At 37.2% G+C, this 24,877-nt stretch overlaps 1 protein-coding gene across 5 annotated transcripts in view; it reads left to right on the top strand.

Moving 5' to 3' along the window:
* LOC121377386 (regulating synaptic membrane exocytosis protein 2-like) overlaps positions 1 to 24,877 on the top strand; it is a 120,664-nt gene that overhangs the window by 79,634 nt on the left and 16,153 nt on the right. For 4 of the 5 annotated variants that reach the window (XM_041505367.1, XM_041505365.1, XM_041505364.1 and 1 more), the window contains 9 exons: positions 2,240 to 2,363; positions 3,161 to 3,216; positions 4,455 to 4,642; positions 5,967 to 6,097; positions 8,696 to 8,821; positions 14,079 to 14,244; positions 15,473 to 15,580; positions 17,279 to 17,402; positions 23,319 to 23,505. In XM_041505367.1, coding sequence (XP_041361301.1) covers positions 2,240 to 2,363; positions 3,161 to 3,216; positions 4,455 to 4,642; positions 5,967 to 6,097; positions 8,696 to 8,821; positions 14,079 to 14,244; positions 15,473 to 15,580; positions 17,279 to 17,402; positions 23,319 to 23,505 — 1,210 coding nt within the window. The remainder of the gene's footprint in view (positions 1 to 2,239; positions 2,364 to 3,160; positions 3,217 to 4,454; positions 4,643 to 5,966; positions 6,098 to 8,695; positions 8,822 to 14,078; positions 14,245 to 15,472; positions 15,581 to 17,278; positions 17,403 to 23,318; positions 23,506 to 24,877) is intronic. The other variant, XM_041505368.1, reaches the window with a different exon arrangement.

The raw sequence follows: 24,877 nt of genomic DNA, 5'->3' as shown, positions 1-24,877 counted from the left end.
TCATGAGGTATATTGTCATAATAAGCGAAACTATAAATGTCAAGCGTAGCCTGTCCAGAGGCAATTAGATGCATTGCAGAGTCATACTTTCTTAATTGATACACAGTAGAGATGTCAGGACTGAATTGGTACTAGTATTCCTGAAGGTGTGAAGATAGATTATTTGCTGCACCTTATCACTGTTGTTAAAATATCCTTTTTGTATAATAGTAAACATTAAATGTGGCTGCTTAATACATATATTTTAGCGATTTGGGATCTGATTTAAGTGGGCGCTGGCTGCGTTAGACAGGTGACCATTTATTACAGATGCATTTACATCATAAATTGTTTGGGAGGAGAAAAAGTGGCCACTTAAGGCAGGTGACCACTGATTACAGGTGGCTGCTAGAACAGATTTGACTGTATATATGAATTTATTACCCATATGGTTAAAAATATATTGGTACATATCAAATGCCAAGTGAGACGTAACACTTTATGATGTTATCGATTGGCTCACTACAACCTTACAGGAACGTCAACCAAACAAGTTGAGTGGTATAAATTAAGATCAATTATGGATAATAAATAGGATATTAAACTCACTACCATTTCGTATCATGTTTATGTCCCTTATGAAATAATTTTCATTGTAACTTGCTAAAGCTTGTGACAAATGAAAGTTATTTCACTCGGGATATAAACATGATACAAAATGGAAGGTAGTTTAATATCCTATATATATTGCTGTTGTAGGTGCCACACCACCATTTGTCTTGTTGTTACTTGTTGTAACAGCTTAATATAGTCTGGTTTAGGAAATAGTTCCTCATAAGAAAAACCCTGCAAAATTCTAATATGCTTTTTGAAATCTTACTTTGATGATTACATTTCGTTTCATTTCATTTCAACTTATTTCTATGCTTATATCCAGTTAACGTTCAAGTACGCTGTATGGGCACATACCTCATCTATCTGGGCTGTCTGTCCAGTACAGTGGGTTAGTGGTTAGTGAGAGAGAAGAGGGTGTATTAGTGGTCTTACACCTACTGCGAACCCTGTACCTACCAGCCTTATGTCAGATGGCTTAACCACGACACCACCGAGGCCAGTTAGTAGTCAGTTGTTTGTTTGGTAGATATTAACATGCTTATATTCCGAGGGTTCAAACACGCTTACTGTAGGCCCAACTTCTGATTAAAATTAGGTATTGTTCCCATAGGAAGAGGGCGTAGTCGGTGATTTTTCACAGAATATATTCTGACATAGAAATTATATTGAACTGCATGGAGTAATTAATGGTGATGTGTAACCTGTAGTAGTTAGTGGTTTAAAGAAGTATAATCGGAGGCGGATACAAGGGTCTGTGGGGTGGGGGGGGGGGGGGGGGGGGGGTGTCAGCAGTAGTACAGTCAATTTTTTATCCTGCAACCACTGTTTCTATTGACAGATTATGGTGACCGATTGAAGCAAAGTCATAAACGTATACTAGCAGATTATGACTTTTGACGTCACTCATATGACGTCACACGCATACCTACATTACAAAATTGCTCATTTGACCTCTAGGTAATCATACAATGTGGCAGAAATAACAGAAATAATAGCTTTTCCCCTTAATTTTTATGGTCTGCAGGATAAAAATAATAACTAGTTATTGACGTCGGATATCTGCTTTATCCTTTTCAGGCTGAATGAGAAATTCCGCTCAGCAGAGCCTCGTAGGATTTCCCATTCTTACCTTCACAGGATAAAGCAGATATCTGACATTATTAAGTAGTTATTCTCTATATAAATCTCAATCTGATTAAAATTAGCTCTACTGGTCTACCAGTAGATCTAACAGCATTGCGTGGACTCCCATGTCCAGGTGACGTTATTAACTAGTTATTCTCTATTTAAATCTCAATCTGATTAAAATTAGCTCTACTGGTCTACCAGTAGATCTAACAGCATTGCGTGGACTCCCATGTCCAGGTGACGTTATTAACTAGTTATTCTCTATTTAAATCTCAATCTGATTAAAATTAGCTCTACTGGTCTACCAGTAGATCTAACAGCATTGCGTGGACTCCCATGTCCAGGTGACGTTATTAACTAGTTATTCTCTATTTAAATCTCAATCTGATTAAAATTAGCTCTACTGGTCTACCAGTAGATCTAACAGCATTGTGTTGACTCCCATGTCCAGGTGACGTCATTAACTAGTTATTCTCTATCTGTTTCTCTGTAATTCATGGAATATTTTGTATTTTAGGTGATGAGGTTGTAGAATGGAATGGCCGATCACTTCAGGGCGCTACATATGAGGAAGTTTATGAAATAATTCTAGAATCAAAACAGGAGCCGCAGGTTGAGCTTATAGTTCATCGCAGTACAGAGTGAGTTTTATTACAATGTATTTATACTGAACCACAAAAGATATGCGAATATTTTAATATAAAGTAGATTCTCATGGGGTCAAATTCGGAAGGGTCAAATACACCGAAACACTTGAACCAAAAACAAAGTCCCGAGTTACACTTACACGGTGTTGACCAAATGGTTGGGTCGAACTACCTGATGGGTTGAACACTTTGTCGAGCCAACAGGATCCAACTGTATACAGTATTTTTTCATTATAAAAGTAATTCGATAAACAGACAAAATGGGTGTAAAATGTATACAAGACATTAGTAAGCTTAATAGGCACTAAAACTAAAGGCATTCAAAGTGAATCATTTAAAATAAGTTAAAGAAAACTAAACAGTAACACAGTTAGTATAAAATTGCTACGCTACACGCTTTTATACAATTTGTAACTGTCATACATCAATAAATGTACGCAAAACGATGAACAATTCTTAGGTAATTTGCTTTCTTGATTTTCAAAAATGATTTAATCTTTAATTATCTAACAACCTAGAGTCCATCCTACAGGGAATGCCTTTTTTCATGCTATGGAATTGACTACAAATTATTTATTTCTGAGCCGATTGTTTTCTTAACTGGACATAAAAGTAGGTTTTTGGGGGGGGGATGGTTCCAAAACACATTTACTTTTCTTCTTACATCAGACAAAACTGAAATTATTTACAAAAACAGTTTTTGTATGAGGATGGGATGGACTAAAAGCTATTAGTGTAAAGCTTGTTACCTCATTTACTGCATCTCATTGTGTTATTTTTGTGTTTTATAGAACGGGAGAAGTGCCACCAGGAGTTCAAACCACCTTCATTGGAAGTCATGCTCGGGGTGAGTTATGTCCCTTTGCATTTAGAGACTGGCTTCTGATCACAGCATCAAATCATTAAAAGTTAAAGATTGTTTTGTTTAACGACATCACTAGAACACATTGATTTAGTAACCATCGGCTGTTGCATGTCAAACATTTGGTAGTTTGACATATAGCTTCTAGACCTAAAGTCACCATTACTCTCAGAATGCTTTGGCTTCTAGACCTAAAGTCACCATTACTCTCAGAATGCTTTGGGTTCTAGACCTAAAGTCACCATTACTCTCAGAATGCTTTGGGTTCTAGACCTAAAGTCACCATTACTCTCAGAATGCTTTGGGTTCTAGACCTAAAGTCACCATTACTCTCAGAATGCTTTGGGTTCTAGACCTAAAGTCACCATTACTCTCAGAATGCTTTGGGTTCTAGACCTAAAGTCACCATTACTCTCAGAATGCTTTGGGTTCTAGACCTAAAGTGGTATTCCAAATTCCACCCAGCTCAAACTTCTCCTCTTCCCTTCTGCCCTGGAACCAGTCCGAACCAATCACTGGCATACTTGGAGGTTGGGCCCATGGTGAATGTGCCTGAAACATTTGTGATATATGGGCATGCTTCTTCTCACAATACTTGCTAAACTGAACACTTTGTGTTTGTAGATTACAGTCTCAGGGATGCACTCTCCGAATGCTTGTTAAATTGAACATGTTCCATTTGTAGATTACAGTCTCAGGGATGCACTCTCCGATTGCTTGTTAACTTGAACATGTTCCATTTGTAGATTACAGTCTCAGGGATGCACTCTCCGATTGCTTGTTAAACTGAACATATTCCGTTTGTAGATTACGGTCTCAGGGATGCACTCTCTGAATGCTTGTTAAACTGAACATGTTCCGTAGATTACGGTCTCAGGGATGCACTCTCTGAATGCTTGTTAAACTGAACATGTTCCGATTACGGTCTCAGGGATGCATTCTTCGAATGCTTGTAAAACTGAACACTTTGTGTTTGTAGATTACGGTCTCAAGGATGCACTCTCCGAATGCTTGTTAAACTGAACATATTCCATTTGTAGATTACGGTCTCAGGGATGCACTCTCCGAATGCTTGTTAAACTGAACATATTCCATTTGTAGATTACGGTCTCAGGGATGCACTCTCCGAATGCTTGTTAAACTGAACATATTCCATTTGTAGATTACGGTCTCAGGGATGCACTCTCTGAATGCTTGTTAAACTGAACACTTTGTGTTTGTAGATTATGGTCTCAGGGATGCGTTGCCTGCACGGGAGCGAGAGCGGGAACGAGGCAGGGATTCCCATCGAGACAGAGATGGACACAGAAGTCATCCACCCTGCAGTGTGACCGTGACCTCTCCAGTGTCACCGACCTCGCCAGGGGTCAGGTCAAGACCACACACTCCTCAAATCACCGGAAAACTTCAGGTATTGTAAACATTATAGTTCACTGTTATAGAAGCAGTAAAATTATAAGCGTACAAGACAGGGGGGGTGGGTGGGTGCAGGGGGGTAATTAACTGCCCTTCCCACCAGTACTCGAGCAAATCCTCAAATTCAGGCAAACATTATAGAGATTTTCAGGCAAAATTAGCTTACCTGAAACCTTTTCACCCCATATTTCCATCATTCTACCCACATTATTAGTTGTAATCCATGTAAAAATGTGTAGTGATTCATTTGCAACCCTATATAACTGTTTGGGAGTAATGCAAATGTGAATAAATGTTGTTATCCACATTTGGGCATTTTCATTTAATTCAGACAAAAAACAGCTTTCCTTCCTACAAAAATTAGTATGAGTAAAATTGAGATAAAATGTTATTTCTTACAGATATAGTAATATACTTTGAACCTCTTGGACATAGTAATTGAAGGAATAGCTATTTGTTCATAGCTTCAAATCAAGGTCAAGGCCATTTCAAACTTTAAGAGTGAAATGATACTTCCACACTTTTTAAAACTACAACTATTTGAAGTCATTATATGACTACTGTAAAATATTCTAATTTCACAGGATTAAATTTTCCAAATTTAATGAACATTAGTCAGTATGCGAGCATTTTTTTTTTTGAATCCCCCATTACTCCCCATAATGAGAAAAATAAAGTGAGTAATTTTTACGTTTATTGTTTACAAAATAACACTAAGGTTACCCAGTGCACTTTTTTGTAACCCTCAAATTTGTTATAAAATCCAAACCTGAAAACAAAATGAAATTTGAAGGTGCAATGTTAGCTCAAGTTTGATTTAAACAACATGAAGTTACAAATTTATAGTCGCTAAATCTGGGTTTGTGTTTCTTCAGGTCAAACTCTGGTATGACATCCAAAGATATGAATTGTCAAACTGATATGATGTCCAAAGTTATGAAGTAATAGTCACTAAGTCTGGGGTTTTGTTTCTTCAGGTCATACTGTGGTATGATGTCCAAAGTTATGAACTGATAGTCACAAATTGGTTGTGTTTTTTTCAGGCCAAACTGTGGTATGATGTCCAAAGTTATGAACTGATAGTCACAATTTTTTTTTTTTTTTTTTTTTTTTTCCAGGTCAACTGTGGTATGATGTCAGTTATGAACTGATAGTCACAAATCGTTTTTTTTTTTTTTTTCAGGTCAAACTGTTTTATGATGTCCAAAGTTATGAACTAATAGTCACAAATTGTTTTTTGGGTTTTTTTCCAGGTCAAACTGTGGTATGATGTCCAAAGTTATGAACTGATAGTCACAAATCGTTTTTTGTTTTTTCAGGTCAAACTGTGGTATGATGTCCAAAGTTATGAGTTGATAGTCACTGTGATTAATGCCATTGATCTACCACTGACTGATGGGGGCAAGTTCCGCAACCCATACTGCAAGTTGTATCTGCTTCCTGATCGAAGGTAAGGTTTAAATTTTAATTTGTTTCTCTATGTGCACTATATTTTCACTACAAAAGAACAAAAGCTTAATGGCACATCAAGTAGAACAGATATATTTGGTACTGGAGAAAAGATTAGAAAAGATGATTTTGAGAAAATAATTTTTTGGGGGTCCTCTTGGTTCCAATTACAAAAACTGATGTCATTTTCGTAACAGTTCATGGCCAAATTGGAGAAAATATTGCAAAGTGGCCTATTAGAATCTATATTAAGGAATTAAATGATTGGTATACTCAGCACTTTATTGAATCACTGACTATTCAAAGGAAGACAAAAACAACTGGGAGGGGAGGGGCACTATATTATATTAATTTATCTTCCAACTGGGGAGGACTGGTCTTGGTGGTGTTGTGGTTAAGCTATGGGACATAAGGCTTGTAGGTACTGGGTTTCGTAGCCCAGTACCGGCTCCCACCTAGAGAGAGTTTTAACAACTCAATAGGTAGGTGTAAGACCACTACACTGACATCTTTTTCACTAACAACTTACCACTAACCTACTGTCCTGGGCAGACAGTGCAGGTAGCTGGGGTGTGTGCCCAGGGTCTCATTCCACGAAGCGATCGTAATGCTAAGATCACCTTAAATGCATAAGATAGTTATGAACTTAAGATGATCTTAGTGCTAAGATCACTTTGTGGAATGGGGCTCAAGACCTTACTTGGATATAAACATGATAGTAACTTGAAATTAATGAACTGGGGAGGTCATTGAAAAGGGTTCAGTTGGAGCTTTGCAACTCCTCCTCTCCCAACGTTTGATGCGTATATATGCTGCTGTTAGGTGTCTCACGTTTGGTTCCGGAAGGAATGAATAGAATCTGCTACATTTTGCACATTGGCCATTTTGTCTAGTCAACAAAGAAAAAATCTGTTGTATGCACCTTTCCATGGCTGTAGTTACATCAGTTGTTGAATGTGAATAGCCCACAAGGTCCAGTCATGGGAAATAATGTTGGGCTGTAATACGATCAAGTTTGTTATATTGACATCCTTTGAACAATGTGTTAATGCTAATCTATCTAAGCAGATTGTTTAAATTGTTGTGTACAATGTGTTTTAATATAAATCCTTTGTATACACTGTGTTTAAATGTAATCCTTTGTATATAATGTATTTTAAAGTAATCCTTTGTATACAATGTTTTAATTCAACCTGTTTCAATGTAATCCTTTGTATACTGTGTATTTTGACCTCATATTTTGTATACAATGTGGTTTAATGTTATCCTTTGACTACAGTGTATTTTAATGTAATCCTTTGTATACAATCTGTTTTAATGTATAGTAACCCTTTGTATACAGTCTATTTTAACATATTTTGTATACAATGTGTTTTAATGTTATCCTTTGACTACAGTGTGTTTTAATGTAATCCTTTGTCTTATCTTGTAAGCTGTTGTATAACTTCTGTTTTTATTGTAACATTTTGGGTATCATCTGCAGTGCTTTAATGTATGCTGTTGGTTAGAATGCTTTAATATATCCCTGAATATTCAATGTGCTTTCATCTAATACTCTATAATATGTAGTATAATTCAGTGTACGCTGTTGGATACATTGCTTTAATATATATCCCTGTATATTTAATGTGCTTTCACCTAATACTCTATATATGTATTGTAGTATGATTTAATGTTTGCTGTTGGTTAAGATGCTTTAAAATGACAGACCCTAGTTTTTAAACACTAAGGAATATTTTTCACTTTTATAGCCATTTTTGATGACTCAAGTCAGACATTACTTAGATTGTATTGTTTAGATGATCCATTTCCATACATCTAAAGTGTTTCTGGTCATCATGGTGTTTTTAATATTACAAAATTAATTTTTCGTATTTTTAAAAAATGTATGTGCATCTGAGAACTAATGGTTGTGTAGTCTAGTTCTAGTCTATTTTTAAGGGTATTTCACCGTTTCAATGTTACAGACTCTTGTTTCACTCTGCGATGACTTTATCCATGTGTGAACCAGCCTCGGTGGCATCGTGGTTAGGCCATCGGTCTACAGGCTGGTAGGTACTGGGTTCGGATCTCAGTCGAGGCATGGGATTTTTAATCCAGATACCAACTCCAAACCCTGAGTGAGTGTTTCGCAAGGCTCAGTGGGTAGGAGTAAACCACTTGCATCGACCAGTGATTCATAACTGGTTCAACAAAGGCCATGGTTTGTGTTATCCTGCCTGTGGGAAGTGCAAATAAAAGATCCCTTGCTGCCTGTCATAAAAGAGTAACCTATGTGGCGACAGCGGGTTTCCTCTAAAAAACAGTGTCAGAATGACCATATGTTTGACGTCCAATAGCCGATGATAAGATAAATCAATGTGCTCTAGTGGCGTTGTTAAATAAAAATGTGTGTTACAGGTTTGTTGATTAACTAAACTTGGTGTCCATTTTTAATGGTTAGAAACTAGGGTCTGTGACTTTAATATAACCAACCCTGTATATTCACTGTGCTTTCATCTAGACTCCGTACATGGTATGATTTAATGTATGCTGTTGTATGTATTCATGTGATGTCTTTAAAATGCTTCTGCATAAATCCTGGTTTTATGTTCTTCAGACTTCTTCAGAAAAGTGTGTCGAATCACCATAAGGGAGTTAACTTTGTAAACTTAGCGAGACAGTCTTCTATTGGTTGTTACACTCCAGGGGCAGGTTGTTCTGAGCACAAGTTAGCTAACCATTGGTTAGTGCTGTATTTATATATTTCAAATATTTTAGTAGCCAACCTTTTTTGTTTCAAGTCGCCTTCTTGTCAGTCAGTTGAGTTTGGTTTTGAAAGTTGAATTTTGATACGTCGTTTAGATGGTACAGTTGATACCACCATCTGTGAACACATTGAGTTTCTCCACTTGAAACCATTGCTCAGACTCTGGTTCAAAGGCAGTTACCATAGTTTGACACCCAATAGCCGATGTATTTTTCGTGCTGGGGTGTCATTAAACATCTGTTGTATTCTATTCTGGTTCAAAGAGCATGGTATGGTCCTGTCTGTTGGAAATTACATACAAAAGATCTCTTGCTATAAGTTCAGGAGTTCTATGAAGAGAACTCTTCTACATACTGGTATATACTTTATAGTGCCACAATTAAAAATGATACAGGCAACAACAACAACAACAAAAAGCCAGAGTGAGCACTGGCCTTTTCTTTTAGTTCTGAGGTTATGTATTTCCAACCCCCTGGTGCCTGTGCAGAGGGGGTTCTGGGGGTTGAGACACACCCCCCCCCCCCCCCCCACTCCAGCTCAAAGCAAATATTTGTTTTTTTTTCAATGTATTTTTCAGGGAGCATGATCTGCCACCCCTCACCCCCCCCCCCCCACCCCCCCCAAAAAAACCCCCCAAAAAACAAACATTTGCTTGCCAGTCTAAATCCCCTCCCCCTGCTCGCCACAGTCTAGATCCCCTTGCACAATTACCTGCACAGGTGCCTGTCCCTCCCCCCATTTGAAAGGGAAATTAATGTAAATTTTGGTGACTCAAGATGCTGGCATCTTCTGAATCCTGTGTATATTTCATTCTTAGTAGCCAGTGATTAAACAGTATTGTTCTTAAATGAAGTCGAGACAACTTAAGTATCTTTTTTTCATCCTTCTCTCTTATGTTAATTTTTCTCTGCATGAAGTAATTGCATGCATAGTGATTAATGTCAGTCTTCACAACATTTTGAAGTTGAATTTACAAATACAAATTGTATGTGCATGCATGTTTTACGAAATGTGTAATGAAGGCATTATTCTTCAACATTATGTACATAAATGATACATGAACATTTTTAAAGATAAATTCTTTTATTAATAACAGACTTTTGAAAATAAAATCTCCTTTTAAACATATTTCATTGCAGATAAAGTCAGAAAACCCCCAGGAATATTCTATATTCACTTTATTCATTGTGTCTACCTTTCTTCAATGTCTAACAGAATTTTTATTTTTTTAATTAACACATTTTTCTTCTTGAAACTTCCAAAGATTGTCATAAAAATATACATGCTACCCTTTGTTACATTTTCAAAACAAGTGACTGTTTCTCCTATAGCAGACAAAAAAACCAGTTACAAATGAAAGTTTAAAGTTTGTTTTGTTTAATGACACCACTAGAACACATTGATTTATTAATCATCAGCTATTGGATGTAAACGTTTTGGTAATTCTTACATGTAGTTTGAGAGAGGAAACCTGCTACATTTTTTCCATCATTAGCAATGGATCTTTTATATGCACCATCCCACAGATAGAATAGCACATACCACAGCCTTTGATATACCAGTCATAGTGCACTGGCTGGAGTGAGAAATAGCCCAAATGGGTCCACTGATGGGGATCGATCCCAGACCAGCTTCGCATCAAGCAAGCACTTTATCACTGGGTTATGTCCCACCTCAGTTTCAAATGAGTAGTTACTGTTGTTTGACATTACATAAACTTGAAAAAGGTTCAGCTAACTAACATTAGAACAACTTGGCCCTCTGTTGTGTTATAACTAATAAACACTGGTACTTCATTACATATGTTCTTGCAGGATTTCAGTGGGCAGTATATCATTTTATTAATACCCTAAAGGGGAATAATATTATTATTGGATATAAATTATTTATGATGACTAACAAATGCAAATGAAACAGTAAAGAATGTCAATTTTCCTGGGTGAATCACATACATAGTAATAACAATTTTCCTGGGTGAATCACATACATAGTAATAACAATTTTCCTGGGTGAATCACATACATAGTGATAATAACAAATTTCCTGGGTGAATCACATACATAGTGATAATAACAATTTTTCTGGGATAATCACATACGTGTACATAGTGATAATAACAATTTTCCAGGGTGAATCACATACATAGTGATAATAACCAGTTCATAACAATTTTCCTGGGTGAATCACATACATAGTGATAATAACCAGTTCATAACAATTTTCCTGGGTGAATCGCATACATAGTGATAACAACCAATTCATAACAATTTTCCTGGGTGAATCACATACATAGTGATAATAACCAATTCATAACAATTTTCCAGGGTGAATCACATACATGTACATAGTGATAATAACCAGTTCATAACAATTTTCCAGGGTGAATCACATACATAGTGATAATAACCAGTTCATAACAATTTTCCAGGGTGAATCACATACATAGTGATAATAACCAGTTCATAACAATTTTCCAGGGTGTGAATAACCAGCATAACATAATCGTACATAGTGATAACAACCAATTCATAACAATTTTCCTGGGTGAATCACATACATAGTGATAATAACCAGTTCATAACAATTTTCCAGGGTGAATCACATACATAGTGATAATAACCAGTTCATAACAATTTTCCAGGGTGAATCACATACATAGTGACAATAACCAGTTCATGGTTTGTGTACATCAAAAGTATCTAAATTATGTGTTGTGAACCTAAATTTGGAAAAAAGCTTTCAGTTTTGGAAAGGACCCCTTAATATGTTGTTTCACGGCTGCTAGGAAGTCACCATATTCTAGGCTTGGATAGAGAGAGAGAGAGTACCCCTTTAACATGCCCCTATACCACTAAGGCTTCAGACATGTCTATCCTGGGCCCGGCTTCTGGATAGCCAGTGGCCTGGTCCGGGACATAACCAGGGTTGGAAAGTAATAGTTAATTTTTAAAACTTGTGAGCAGCATACACAGATGTAATCTTGCCAAATGTTAAATTTCTTATTTACTTGCAAACCACTAAATACATTTTTTAAATGGTCTTTATTTACAATGTACTAAGTTCATGGGTAACATGATGCTGATTTGTCTATTTACTTCCCTGCTACCTTAATATCAATTGGTTATTGAAAAGCACATTTTATTTTACATTGTATAATGGCATTTTGTTGATGGACTAAATCATACAGTTTTGTCTCTACACAAATAACCTTCATCATTTGGAAACTGACTCTTTCTTACATTACTGTGAAATTGCATTAATAGTTTAATTAATTCAGTCCATGCTCTAAAAACAAAATTCATAAGCATGATGCTATATTTCTCTTTCAGTATGAAATAATCAGAACAGAACACAAAACTTTAATTTTTATACATCGTTGATCTGTTAGATAATAATTGGTTATGCTACTGGGCCAAAGCTGGGGGAGTGGGGGGGGTGCAGGAGGCAGTTACCCCCCCCCCCAAAAAAAAATCCGGAAACAATTATAGAAACTTAAAGAAAATTCTCTTCTTAACCGTTTAAGGAGTTTTAGACATTAACTACTCAGTTGCCCCCCTCCCCCACTCCCAACAAAAAATCCTAGCTACGGCCCTGTACTGTCTTAAGATCTTGTGAAGCCAGTATCCCAGTTGGATACTAACATTTCAAAATCTGGTATCCCACTAAAATGAAATTCATAAATAACATCGTAACAAACTTGGACAACACTGTTACCTAACTTCACCAGTAAATGATGACTTTCATTGTTTCAGCGAAAAATAAAAATGCAGGATTAAAAAACCTCAACAACATTATATTGTATCCCGGTGGGATACTGGGTTCTTGAAGTCTGGTATCTAAAATTAAATTCTGGTATCCCCGGGATATCGGGATACCGTTAATCTTGAACACTGTAAAGGTTAGAATGGCAAATGCATCAAGACTCTGCCAAGTGGCATTTGCTATTCGACCTGGGCAAGATAAATCTAATATATCTTAAGGAAGTAACCAGTTATATTTTATTTATGGTGCAATCCAATAAGAATCAGTGTTCTAGCTAGCCTTGCCCCAGTTTTGTGTCACCCTGCCCGTGATTTTCGCCACCCTGCCCTAATTCCTCAATGGGCCACTTGCTGCAAAATATATCCAGATATCAGTTTATTTATTTATTTATTTATTTATTTATTTACTTGCTTGTTCCTTCCTTATTACTTCATTTATAGATTTTAAAAAAAATAGTTTATTTTTTTATTTTCAAATATGCATGGTATTAAATGGTATAAATACTACAAACAACACAAAACAAAAACTAATAGGATTTTAAGTGATCAGACAGTTTGCAATTATTAATTATGGCTTAATTAAATAATTGTTTATATTTTAATTATTGGTACAATAATTATACCTATGTTTATGGATATACTTTTTTTGTCTATAATCCAAATTTAAGAATAATAAATCTTGTTTTGGAAACTGATTCCCCCCCCCCCCCCCCCTGCAAAAATGAGAGAAAAATGTTTAAATGGCTAGTAAAATTTTTTAAAAGTATGAATAATAATGGTTATTACAATAATTGAGCCTTCCATATCTATAGAGTGTTCATATATGATTTTCTTAATGTCACATATTCAATATTATCCCTTCACTTTAAAAATGCCCTACAATTAAACTAGCGCACTGCTCTGCCCCGCCCTGCCCCACCCCACCCCACCCCACCCCACCCCACCCCACTCTGCCCTGTCCTGTCAAAATCCTGGCTAGAACATTGAGAATAATCAGCAAGTCCTATTCATTCCAGGTTACATGATATCATTCTTTGTCAGATGCTAGCTTCATTTTGTCACACGAAAAGACATTTCTAAACTCTACCTATAATTCATAAGTAAATATATGTTTTGCTTTTTTAACACAACACAAAACTTTATTTTGTATATATGTATAACCAGTATCTAATTGAAAATATAGTTTGAAGTAAATGATTTGGGTTTATAGCACATGACCTATATTTTTGGACACTGAGTAACAGATATGAAATTTATTTACTTATTATATCTTGCCAGTGCATATTGTGATTGCAGGATAAAACTAATTATGTTATATACGAGGTCGCATTATTTTTATTTTATTGTGTAGGTACTGGAAATAGTTCCTTTGATTGGATTACCCCCCAATTTTTTGTTTTCTTACAAAATCCAGTGATTACTTGGGTTTTTTTGTTTTGTTTGTTTGTACACTGAGTTATTTCCCTTTACAGTGAGAAGAGCAAAAGAAGAACTAAAACAATTGCTAACACCATCGAGCCAACGTGGAATCAGACGTTTATTTATTACGCTGTCAAGGAGTCGGATATGAGAGATAGACTACTCGAGATAACAGTCTGGGATTACGACAGAATAGGAGCCAGCGACTTCCTAGGGGAGGTAATGTGCTGTCAGACAGATAGATAATATTCAGGGGAAGTAATCTTCTATATGCAAATTGAGATCACAGACCTCCTAAGGGAGGTAATGTCATGTTAGACAGATTGGTAATATTATGGGGAGATAATGCTGCATACATATTTTAGATCATTTTCTAAATGGGGAAGTAATGTGATGTAAGATGAAATTTTTTTAAGAAGAAGAAGCTAGAGAACTTTCCTAAGGGAGGTAATGTAACATCTAAGGAGGTGGTGTCATGGTTAAGCCATCGGACATAAGGCTGGTAGGTACAGAGTTCGCAGCCCGGTACTGGCTCCCACCCAGAGCGAGTTCTTAAGGGCTCAATGGGTAAGTGTAAGGTCACTACACCCTCTTCTTTCTCGCTAACCACTGACAATTAGCAATTAACCCAGATAGCTGAGGTGTGTGTGTGTGTGTGTGTGTGTGTGCCCAGGACTGCGTGCTTGATTAGTGGCTTTCTGAAGAAGGAAAAGTGATGGCTAAAAATTAGGGTAGTAATCAAAGGTGATTGCTTAAGTTAATAGGAGGGGGGGGGGGGGGTCTGGTTCAGTTGGGAGATCAGTCACCTGAGGTTCTTCAGTTATAGGATGAACCCATTGGTTTTTTATTTATCTCAACTAGTGCTTCATAACTGGTATACCAAAAGCTGTGGTATGTGCTGTCCTGCATGTGGGGAAAATGTCATGTAGCTAATGGAAAAATGTAGTGGATTTCCTCTAAGACTATTTGTCAGAATTACCAAATGTTTGACGTCCAGTAGCCGATGATTAATAAATCAATGTTCTCTAGTGGGTTTTTTTTTTTTTTTTGCTACAGTTATAGTAATGTGATATTCACAAAATTCTAAAAAGTGCAATTTGAGTTGTTGAGTTTTGGTATGTGTTTGTGGGTTTTTTTGGTCTGCTGAACTATAAAGCCATCAACCTTCCAGGGGAGGTAATTATCCTTAAGTATAGAGGGGGGAGAAGCTACAAAATAATTGAGGGGGAGGGGGGTTAATATGATGTTATATTAATCTTATTAAATTAGAATAATACTGTAAATTTGAAGGAAATAAAATCTTATATTTTATATGTCAATTGTAGACACATTTTGTTTTTTCATTTTACCTGGTTGTTTTTTATGGACTAAAATTGACTATGTCATATGTCATATAATGATGTTTTATTTTGGATGATATGAAACCAAGTGAGTTGTTTTCTTTCAGGTGTTAATTGATCTAACCACTGCCAATCTAAACGATGAGCCTTACTGGTATCAACTTGGTCTCCATGATGATGCCAGCTTACCACTTCCTTCCTCCTCACCTAGAACGGTAACCATGGTTATAACTCTTTCTAGGCTTACAACAAAATTTCAGTTTGTAAATTTATTATACGGTGCCAGTTGTAAGTGATAATCTCCACACTGGTTGTGGTGTAGTATTGGATGTGCTTTTGCTTGTTAGATACCTTGTTTTTAAACAACTCTTTGTATGATAAATGGTGTCCAACGGCCCACTCTTGGAGTATTTTATATTTAAACAACTCTTTGTATGATAAATGGTATCCAACGGCCCACTCTTGGCGTATTCTGTATTTAAACAACTCTTTGTCTGATAAATGGTATCCAACGGCCCACTCTTGGAGTATTCTGTATTTAAACAACTCTTTGTCTGATAAACGGTATCCAACGGCCCACTCTTGGAGTATTCTGTATTTAAACAACTCTTTGTATGATAAACGGTATCCAACGGCCCACTCTTGGAGTATTCTGTATTTAAACAACTCTTTGTATGATAAACGGTATCCAACGGCCCTCTCTTGGAGTATTCTGTATTTAAACAACTCTTTGTATGATAAACGGTATCCAACGGCCCTCTCTTGGAGTATTCTGTATTTAAACAACTCTTTGTATGATAAACGGTATCCAACGGCCCTCTCTTGGAGTATTCTGTATTTAAACAACTCTTTGTATGATAAACTGTATCCAACGGCCCACTCTTGGAGTATTCTGTATTTAAACAACTCTTTGTATGATAAACGGTATCCAACGGCCCACTCTTGGAGTATTCTGTATTTAAACAACTCTTTGTCTGATAAACGGTATCCAACGGCCCACTCTTGGAGTATTCTGTATTTAAACAACTCTTTGTCTGATAAACGGTATCCAACGGCCCACTCTTGGAGTATTCTGTATTTAAACAACTCTTTGTATGATAAACGGTATCCAACGGCCCTCTCTTGGAGTATTCTGTATTTAAACAACTCTTTGTATGATAAACGGTATCCAACGGCCCTCTCTTGGAGTATTCTGTATTTAAACAACTCTTTGTATGATAAACGGTATCCAACGGCCCACTCTTGGAGTATTCTGTATTTAAACAACTCTTTGTATGATAAACGGTATCCAACGGCCCACTCTTGGAGTATTCTGTATTTAAACAACTCTTTGTATGATAAACGGTATCCAACGGCCCACTCTTGGAGTATTCTGTAGTTAAACAACTCTTTGTATGATAAACGGTATCCACGGCCCACTCTTGGAGTATTCTGTATTTAAACTCTTTGTATGATAAACTGTATCCAACGGCCCACTCTTGGAGTATTCTGTATTTAAACAACTCTTTGTATGATAAACGGTATCCAACGGCCCACTCTTGGAGTATTCTGTATTTAAACAACTCTTTGTATGATAAACGGTATCCAACGGCCCACTCTTGGAGTATTCTGTAGTTAAACAACTCTTTGTATGATAAACGGTATCCAACGGCCCACTCTGTATCCACTAATGTCTTATGTCTTTTCTGCTGATTTTCACTTGTGAATAAAATATTTAAATTTGATGTTTCAGGAAGTGTTTCTTGGTATGTCTATTTAATTTTTATCTCTGACTGAAGTATTTAAATTTGCCGTTTCAGAAAGTGTTTCTATATGATTTTTACCTCTGACTGAAGTATTTAAATTTGCCGTTTCAGAAAGTGTTTCTATATGATTTTTACCTCTGACTGAAGTATTTAAATTTGCCGTTTCAGAAAGTGTGTCACGATGCGACCGATCTGCGGAAATCCCACCTCACAGCACCTCACATTTCACGCGGCCTCAGCGACAGTGACATGTCGGAACTCGACTTCGACGACGGCATCGGAGTTATTGCAGGTTTCTACTTTAATCACACTCTACCCTACAGGTGGGTGGGACATAGCCCAGTGGTAAAGAGCTCGCGTTATGTGGGGTCGGTCTAGGCTATTTCTCATTCCAGCCAGTGCACCACAACTGGTATATCAAAGGCCGTGGTATGTGCTGTTCTGTCTGTGGGATGGTGCATATAAAAGATTCTTAGCTGTAGTTTTGGTTGGGCTGCTGGTGCTTTCTTGCACCTGCCATCGCGGGCGGTCCACTCCCCCCCCCCCCCCCCCCCCCCTCCACTCCAACCCCTTTCCTGTCATGGATAGAGGAGCAGGCCACGGCCGGCACCTGTGCCCATGATAGGTGTGTACTACAACAGCTTGCTCTGAATGTACATGTAAAACCCTATGACCTGACCTAACCAGTTTAAAATGTGCTGATAATTCCTTTCCTTTCTTTTCACCATTGTTAATTTTCTCATGTATTCTGAAATGTTAAAAGACAATCTGCTGGGAATTCAAATAACAATAATAATCACAAATCACAACATTTTTATTGCTATAGAGACAGAATAAATGTAAGGTACGGTACATGGTCTGAAAGCAAAGATGTTACGATATTTAATATACACACATGAAAAATGAAATCTTTGTATTTTTGTTCAAGGGGAGGGAAAAGGTTATTATAATTTCTTGCCCATATTCTGGAGAATATAGAAATACATCTTTAAGGGTTCAGATAAGAGTCATGATAAAATATAAAGCTTGTCTTTGAAACTGTTGGTTTTTTACAGGTGGATAGGAGAGATTGGGGGAGGGGGAAGATGTCTTTATGAGTATTAACAGGTGTTGTCCATGGTCCATGGAGAATACAGAAAGACAATCTTGAAGGGATTCAGATAACAGTCACAATAGGATTTAAAACATATCCTGGTTCTGTGTTGTTTGTTTTGTTGGAGGAAAGGGGTGCTGGGGGAGATAATTTGAGTGTTATCAGCAGTTGTCCATGTTCTGGCCTAAGGGATTTTGCCGGAGGGAGTTGGGGGGGGGGGGGGGGGGAGAGATAATATGAGAATTATCAGCTGTTGTCCATGTTTTGGCCTAAAGGATGTTTGTTTTGCTGGGGAAGTTGTTGGGGGTGGGGGAGATGATTTGAATATCAGCTATTCATATTATGGTCTAAATGATGTTTCTTTTGCTGGGTGAGTTAGGGGGTAAATAATTTGAGTATTATTAGCAGTTGTCCATGTTCTGGCCTAAGGGATGTTTGTTTTACTGGGGGAGTTGGGCGGTGGTGGAGATAATTTAAGTATTATTAGATGTTGTCCATGTTCTGGCCTAAGGGGTTTTGCTGGAGGGAGTTGGGGGTAGAGAGAGAGAGATAATATGAGTATTATCAGCTGTTGTCCATGTTCTGGCCTAAAGGATGCTGGTTTTGCTGGGGAGTTGAGGGGATGGTGGAGATAATTTGAGTATTATCAGATGTTATCCATGTTCTGGCCTAAGGGAGGGAGTTGGGGGTAGAGGGGAGAAATAATATGTGTATTATCAGCTGTTGTCCATGTTCTGGCCTAAAGGTTGCTTGTTTTGCTGGGGAGTTGTTGGGAGGTCAGGGGGTGGAGATAATTTGAGAATTATCAACTATTCATGTTAAGGCCTAAGGGATGTTTGTTTGGCTGGGTGAGTTGCGGGGGTGTGTGGAAATAATTTGATAATTATCAGTTGTTGATCATGCTAAAAGTACTATCAGCTGTCGTCCATAATCTGGCCATAAGGGTTACCTGCCCCTGTTGAGTTGGTGGGCTGTTTTCTCTCTCGCAGGACGAAGTGACGGTGCTAGCGTTAGTCCGTGTATTACTCCTCCCGACATTGAAGAGTTCTCAGACAGTGAGCGGCACCATAGCCGCAGGGATCGCGACAGTTCCTTACGTAGGCGAAGCGCCACAGGTAGCTAGCGGCTGTCTGTGAAAGTAGTCAGAGTGCTGTAATAGTCTAGACAATATAGTCCTGGCCCTACATTTGTGAAGCTATCTTAGCACCACGATATTGATGAAAGAGACCATCGTAGGCTATGACGTCACAGTGACTGACACTCATCATGGCTAGCCCCTGACAGTTTTACTAAACCATTATAGGCTATCACGTCACAGCGACACACGTCATGGCTAGCTCCCCTATGGTTTTACAATATTGTACTGCTAAGATAGTTTTGAAAATAGGGGTCCTGTTGTCATATGCATTTATGTCACAGCTCGGTATTAGTTTGTCTGTGTGACACCAAGTAACATTTCTTTCACTAGTATTACCATCAAATGCACTTAGTCACAAGTTGGGAATGAATATCAAACATGGACAGCATCTTCTTTGCGTTGGGGGTGGGACATAGCCCACTGGTAGAGCGCTTGCCTATTCTTGTTCCAGCCAATGCTCCACAACTGATATAACAAAGGTCATTGTATACACTACAGGAATAGAAACTAATGCTCAATCCCTCACCCCAGATGAGTAGAAATCGTTGGGGACGAGTACAATTTAAATTATGCTAATCTCCTGAGTCAGTAATTCTGATTAGATATGAGCCTTGGTGGTGTCGTGATTAAGCCATTGGACATGAGGCTGGTAGGTACTGGGTTCACAGCCCAGTACTGGCTCCCACCCAGAGAAAGTTTTAGTGGCTCAATGGGTAGGTGTAAGACCACTACACCCTCTTCTCTCTCTCACTAACCCACTAACCACTAACAACTAATTCACTGTTTAGGACAGACAGCCCAGATAGCTGAGGTGTGTGCCCAGGACAGCATGCTTGAACCTTAATTGGATATAAGCACGAAAAATATGTTGAAATGAATGAATCAGAGTAGATATAACCCAAATTTAAGATGTTAACTGTCAGGTTATTTTGCCATGATACCATGATACACTACATAGGTAATGTGTGTCCCTTATCAGTATGCTTGAACCAACATAAATTTCATCTTCTCAGAATTCACAATAGTACGAGATCTAGTGATTTTTCTTAGGGACTAGTAAATTTTCTAGGCTACTAGTTCTCCAAACTAGTGAAAATATTTCTTAAATTCTACCCCTGTACTATCCTGTCTGTGGAGTGCTCCTGATCAGAAAAAGTAGCCCATTGTGGCAGCAGCAGCAGCAGGTTTCCTCTTTTATTATTTGTGTGGTCCTTAACAATACGTCCAACATCATATAATTGTTAAAATATGTTGAATGTGTCATTAAATAAAACATTTTAGGTGGGATTAGCCCAGTGGTAAATTGCTCGCCATGATGCACAGTCAATTTAGGATTGATCCCCGTCGGTGGGCTCATTGGGCTATTTGTCATTTCAGCCAGTGCACCATGACTGGTATATCAAAGGCCATGGTATGTGCTATCCTGTCTGTGGGATGGTGCATATAAAAGATCCCTTGCTACTAATGGAAAAAATGTAGCGCTTTTCCTCTCTCAGACTTGGCCAGAATTACCAAATGTTTGACATCCAATAGCCGATGATTAATAAATCAGTATGCTCTAGTGGTGGTGTTAAACAAAATAAACTATATTATAGCTGTCAATATAGCTGTATAGTGGTGTGTTGCTATTAGATATGTTTTGAAGTGTTGTGGTAGTATTCTGTGTCACATGTGTTAGTAGATGGATAGAACCACAGTTGTGTTTTAGTTCAGTGTAGAACTCAGTATTCTGTGTCACATGTGTTAGTAGATGGATAGAACCACAGTTTTGTGTTAGTTCAGTGTAGAACTCATTGTAGCTAGTTTATTATAGCAGCTTATTAAGTACATGTAGAAATGGCTAGTGTGGCTATATTCTTGTTGAGGTTTAAGTTTAATAACTAATTATCATAGTAACATAAGTATATATAGAACTGATAGGTATAAACTACTTTAAAATTTATTACCGTATTTTCCGGCATATAAGCCGCTACTTTTTTACTGTGAATTGCAAGGTGCGGTTTATAAAACAGTGCGGTTTATTTATGAATTTTACGGTAACCGCCGTGCGTATAAACAGCACTCTTTTTTTTTTTCATTCTCATAATAATAATATAGTATATCAAATGACTGGGACTTAAGTATTACGATGGAATGGCTCTTTATTAATAGTCTAGTCAGGCTAGAAACAATACAACACGTGTGTATTCTTATACTTACGGTGTCAAAAATAGACTCGATCGCGAAGTTTCTTAATTTGATTTCTGTAACATTTATTGTTAGTTGTGCATCAGATATGTGTGTCTGGTGTTTTAAAATGAAGTCACTTGCCTCATAGTAATGTTGTTATAGTTTGTAGCAAACGCACCCAACTTGCATATTCAGTACTCCAGATAAAAAGCTAGTACTGGCAGCCTAAACAATGTCACGTGACACAGTTACAATGTCATGGCTATTTACGGCCAATTGCAAAAGCCGGACCTTAACAATGACATCAAAACAGTATCTTGATATCTTTAATGCCTCTGTTTGTTACCTGTTTGTAATTTTTAATTAATATATCAGAATTTAAGTCCAGTACAAAGCTTGTGAATTAAAATGACATAATCAGAGTAGGCCTACCTGTAATGTTTGTATTACATGTCGACATTCCCAATCTAATTAGCCCACAAATTTATACAGAGCATAACTTTTTTGTATTTCATTATATTACATGTAATTATATATATATATTATAAATATACAATTCTGGGCAAATATTATTTTAAAAAGGCCATCGTTTAAAAGTTATAAAACAATGTTGAAACTGTAAACTATCGACAGGACTGTGCTTAGCTTCGGTTCACTGCCAATGGTCTATATATCCAGCTTGACCCGACCTCATTTGAATATGTAATTTTTGCACACGGCATGCTAATTAGGTTACAGAGAAACGTGTAATCGAGTGAGTACAAGTAATTTTTACTTGTGAACATTTTGGGGTGCACGCTTTGTAATCATACTGGAACAAATAAAATGTTATCAAGTAAAAAAATTTCTTTGCAACTAATGCAAGATTACCAACAATGCATTACCAAGTTCTTGTTAATATTTTCATAAAAATAGCGGGCTTTGTCAACAGTGTGTTTTGTTTACGAAACTTACGATTAGGTGAAATGAAACTGAAAGCCACATACACAATCGACAATTATTTATTGTTTGAATTTAAGGGAGAATGGATCTCTTTATCATTAATAAATACAAACAATAAATAACTGTAATTAAGTTTATGGCTTTATTTCAACCGCGGTTTATTTAAAGGTGCGGTTTATGTACGGACGAAGGTCGGAACTTTGTCTAAAAACAAGGGGTGCGGTTTATACACCAGTGCGTATAATAGGCCGGAAAATACGGTACAGCAGCTTAAGTCTTTGTAGAATTGATTGGAAGCTAGGCCCCTGAATTTGCTCTTTATTTAAAAATCCTAAATTTTATGATTCTAACACTGCTTATACAGTGAATTTGATGGCAACAAATGGTTAGTTGTAGGTTCATATGTGAATTTCTTTTTTCTTCTGTTGAATTAAATGTCATAAACCTTTTTCTTCATTACTAGATTGACCATGTTTGAGTAAATATAGAAGAACTATTTGATGGCTACAACTTGTCGGCAACTGTTGTTGATCCATCTGTGAATTTCTTTATCCTTCTGTTGAGATGCTATGAACTTTTTTCTTTCAGTATTAGACTGACCATGTTTGAGTAAATTTAAAACAACTATTTGATGGTTATAAATTGTCAGTTGTCCATATGTGAATTTTGTTTTCCTTCTGTTGAAACTTTATAAACCTTTTTTTTTCAGTAAATTTAGATTAACTATTTGATGGCTACAGATTGTGATTCTGTGAAATTCTTTTTGCTTCTGTTGAAATGTTATAAACTTCTTTTTCTTCAATACTATATTGACCATGATGTGTGAGTAAATTTAGAACAACTATTTAATGGCTACAAATTGTCAGTTGTAGGTCGCGATGAACTCGGCTCTCGCAGGCGACACATACCCGGTGAACAGCTGGAATTACCAGAGCATGTACAGAAAAGGTCAAGGTCTCCATCAAGGGAGGTCGGTGGAAGATCGCGATCAAGATCACCCAGCCATCACAGAGTCCCTGAAGGTTCACGATCACTATCACCGCCAGATCTAAGGTAGATAACTCTGTAGTATAGTTTAAAAATCAAGAATAAGATACCACATTAATGTGCCTCTGTCCAATTATTGAGTGCTCACTTGAGGTGCTTGCATCACAGGATCAAACCACCTTGGTGGATCCATTCAACTGAGGAGGTTTTCTCTCGTTGCAACCAGTGCACCACAGTTGGTCAAAGGCAGTGATATGTGCTATCCTCTCTGTGGGAAAGTGCATATAAAAGATCCCTTTCTGCATTAGGAAAAATGTAGCAGGTTTCCTCTCTAAGATTATATGTTGCAATTACTGAATGTTTCACATCCAGTAGCCAGTTATTAATTAATCAATGTGCTCTAGTTGTATCGTTAAACAAAAACAAACCTTAAACTGTCCAATTAAGATTCAGGCACTTAAATCAAGCCTTAATGATTGCTATTTTTAATCCCTTACCTATAGGCTTTTGGGCTGCCATTTTTACATGGAATACAACAAATGTTTGGGAGTAGAATGATGGAAATACACAGTAAAAAGGTCTTGGGGTTAACTCATTTTGCCGAAATATCTGTATAAATATTGCCAGAATTTGAGGTTTTGCTCCAGCACTAAGGAGTCGGCCCCCCTCCACCTGCCCCCCTGTCTCATACACTATGCCCATATCGTTCCAAATGAGTGGTACTATAGGTTTCGTCTCCATCCTTCTGTCTATCAGTCTGTCTGTCTCACATATAGTTTGCAAGACGGTTTTTTTCAAATAGCCACAATACATTGAGCTGACATTTTGTGTATACGTTTATCATGTATGGTTAAATTTACCATGTATAGTGCAATTTATAAATCAGTCGGGTCAGAAATAAATAGCTTGTAGTTAATTTCATAGTATGAAAAAAGGTGTTCATTTTGGGACGGACTATAATTCTTTTCAAGAATTATTCCCTCCGGTTGAGAATGAATTTCTGAGGATCAGTGACATCAGGTGAAATGTCAGACTGCATTATCCATCTATTGTTAGGCTAGATTTATACTTCACTGCTGACTCTTGTCGGTGAGTAGTTCGCTCGCCTAGTTCTGCTTCTGTTCAAACCTAATTCTCATTTTTCAGTCAATTCAGTATGATTTTAACACAGTTCATGTTAAATTTTAGTGTGCGTTCGTTCAATGCTTTTTAGTTTACCTAATAAAACCTTAAATTTTTGATTCGCATGAGGTCGGCAATCAAAGTATGAATTGACCTTTAGGGTTAGGGTTAGGGTGAGGTTCCCTCTTTATACATGTATCAATATAATGAGTGATAACCAGCGGAAATCTTTCCATGGCAGATTCAAGGTGGAAGATCAGAGGACCTGACCCCCTCTAAATATATTCAAGTGCCCTTAATTTTCCACTTAATCCTG

The sequence above is a fragment of the Gigantopelta aegis genome, chromosome 7, assembly GCF_016097555.1.
Source record: "Gigantopelta aegis isolate Gae_Host chromosome 7, Gae_host_genome, whole genome shotgun sequence".
Taxonomy (NCBI): domain Eukaryota; kingdom Metazoa; phylum Mollusca; class Gastropoda; order Neomphalida; family Peltospiridae; genus Gigantopelta; species Gigantopelta aegis.
Note: the sequence above shows the minus strand (reverse complement) of the source record. Positions and strands in the feature narration are given on the sequence as shown.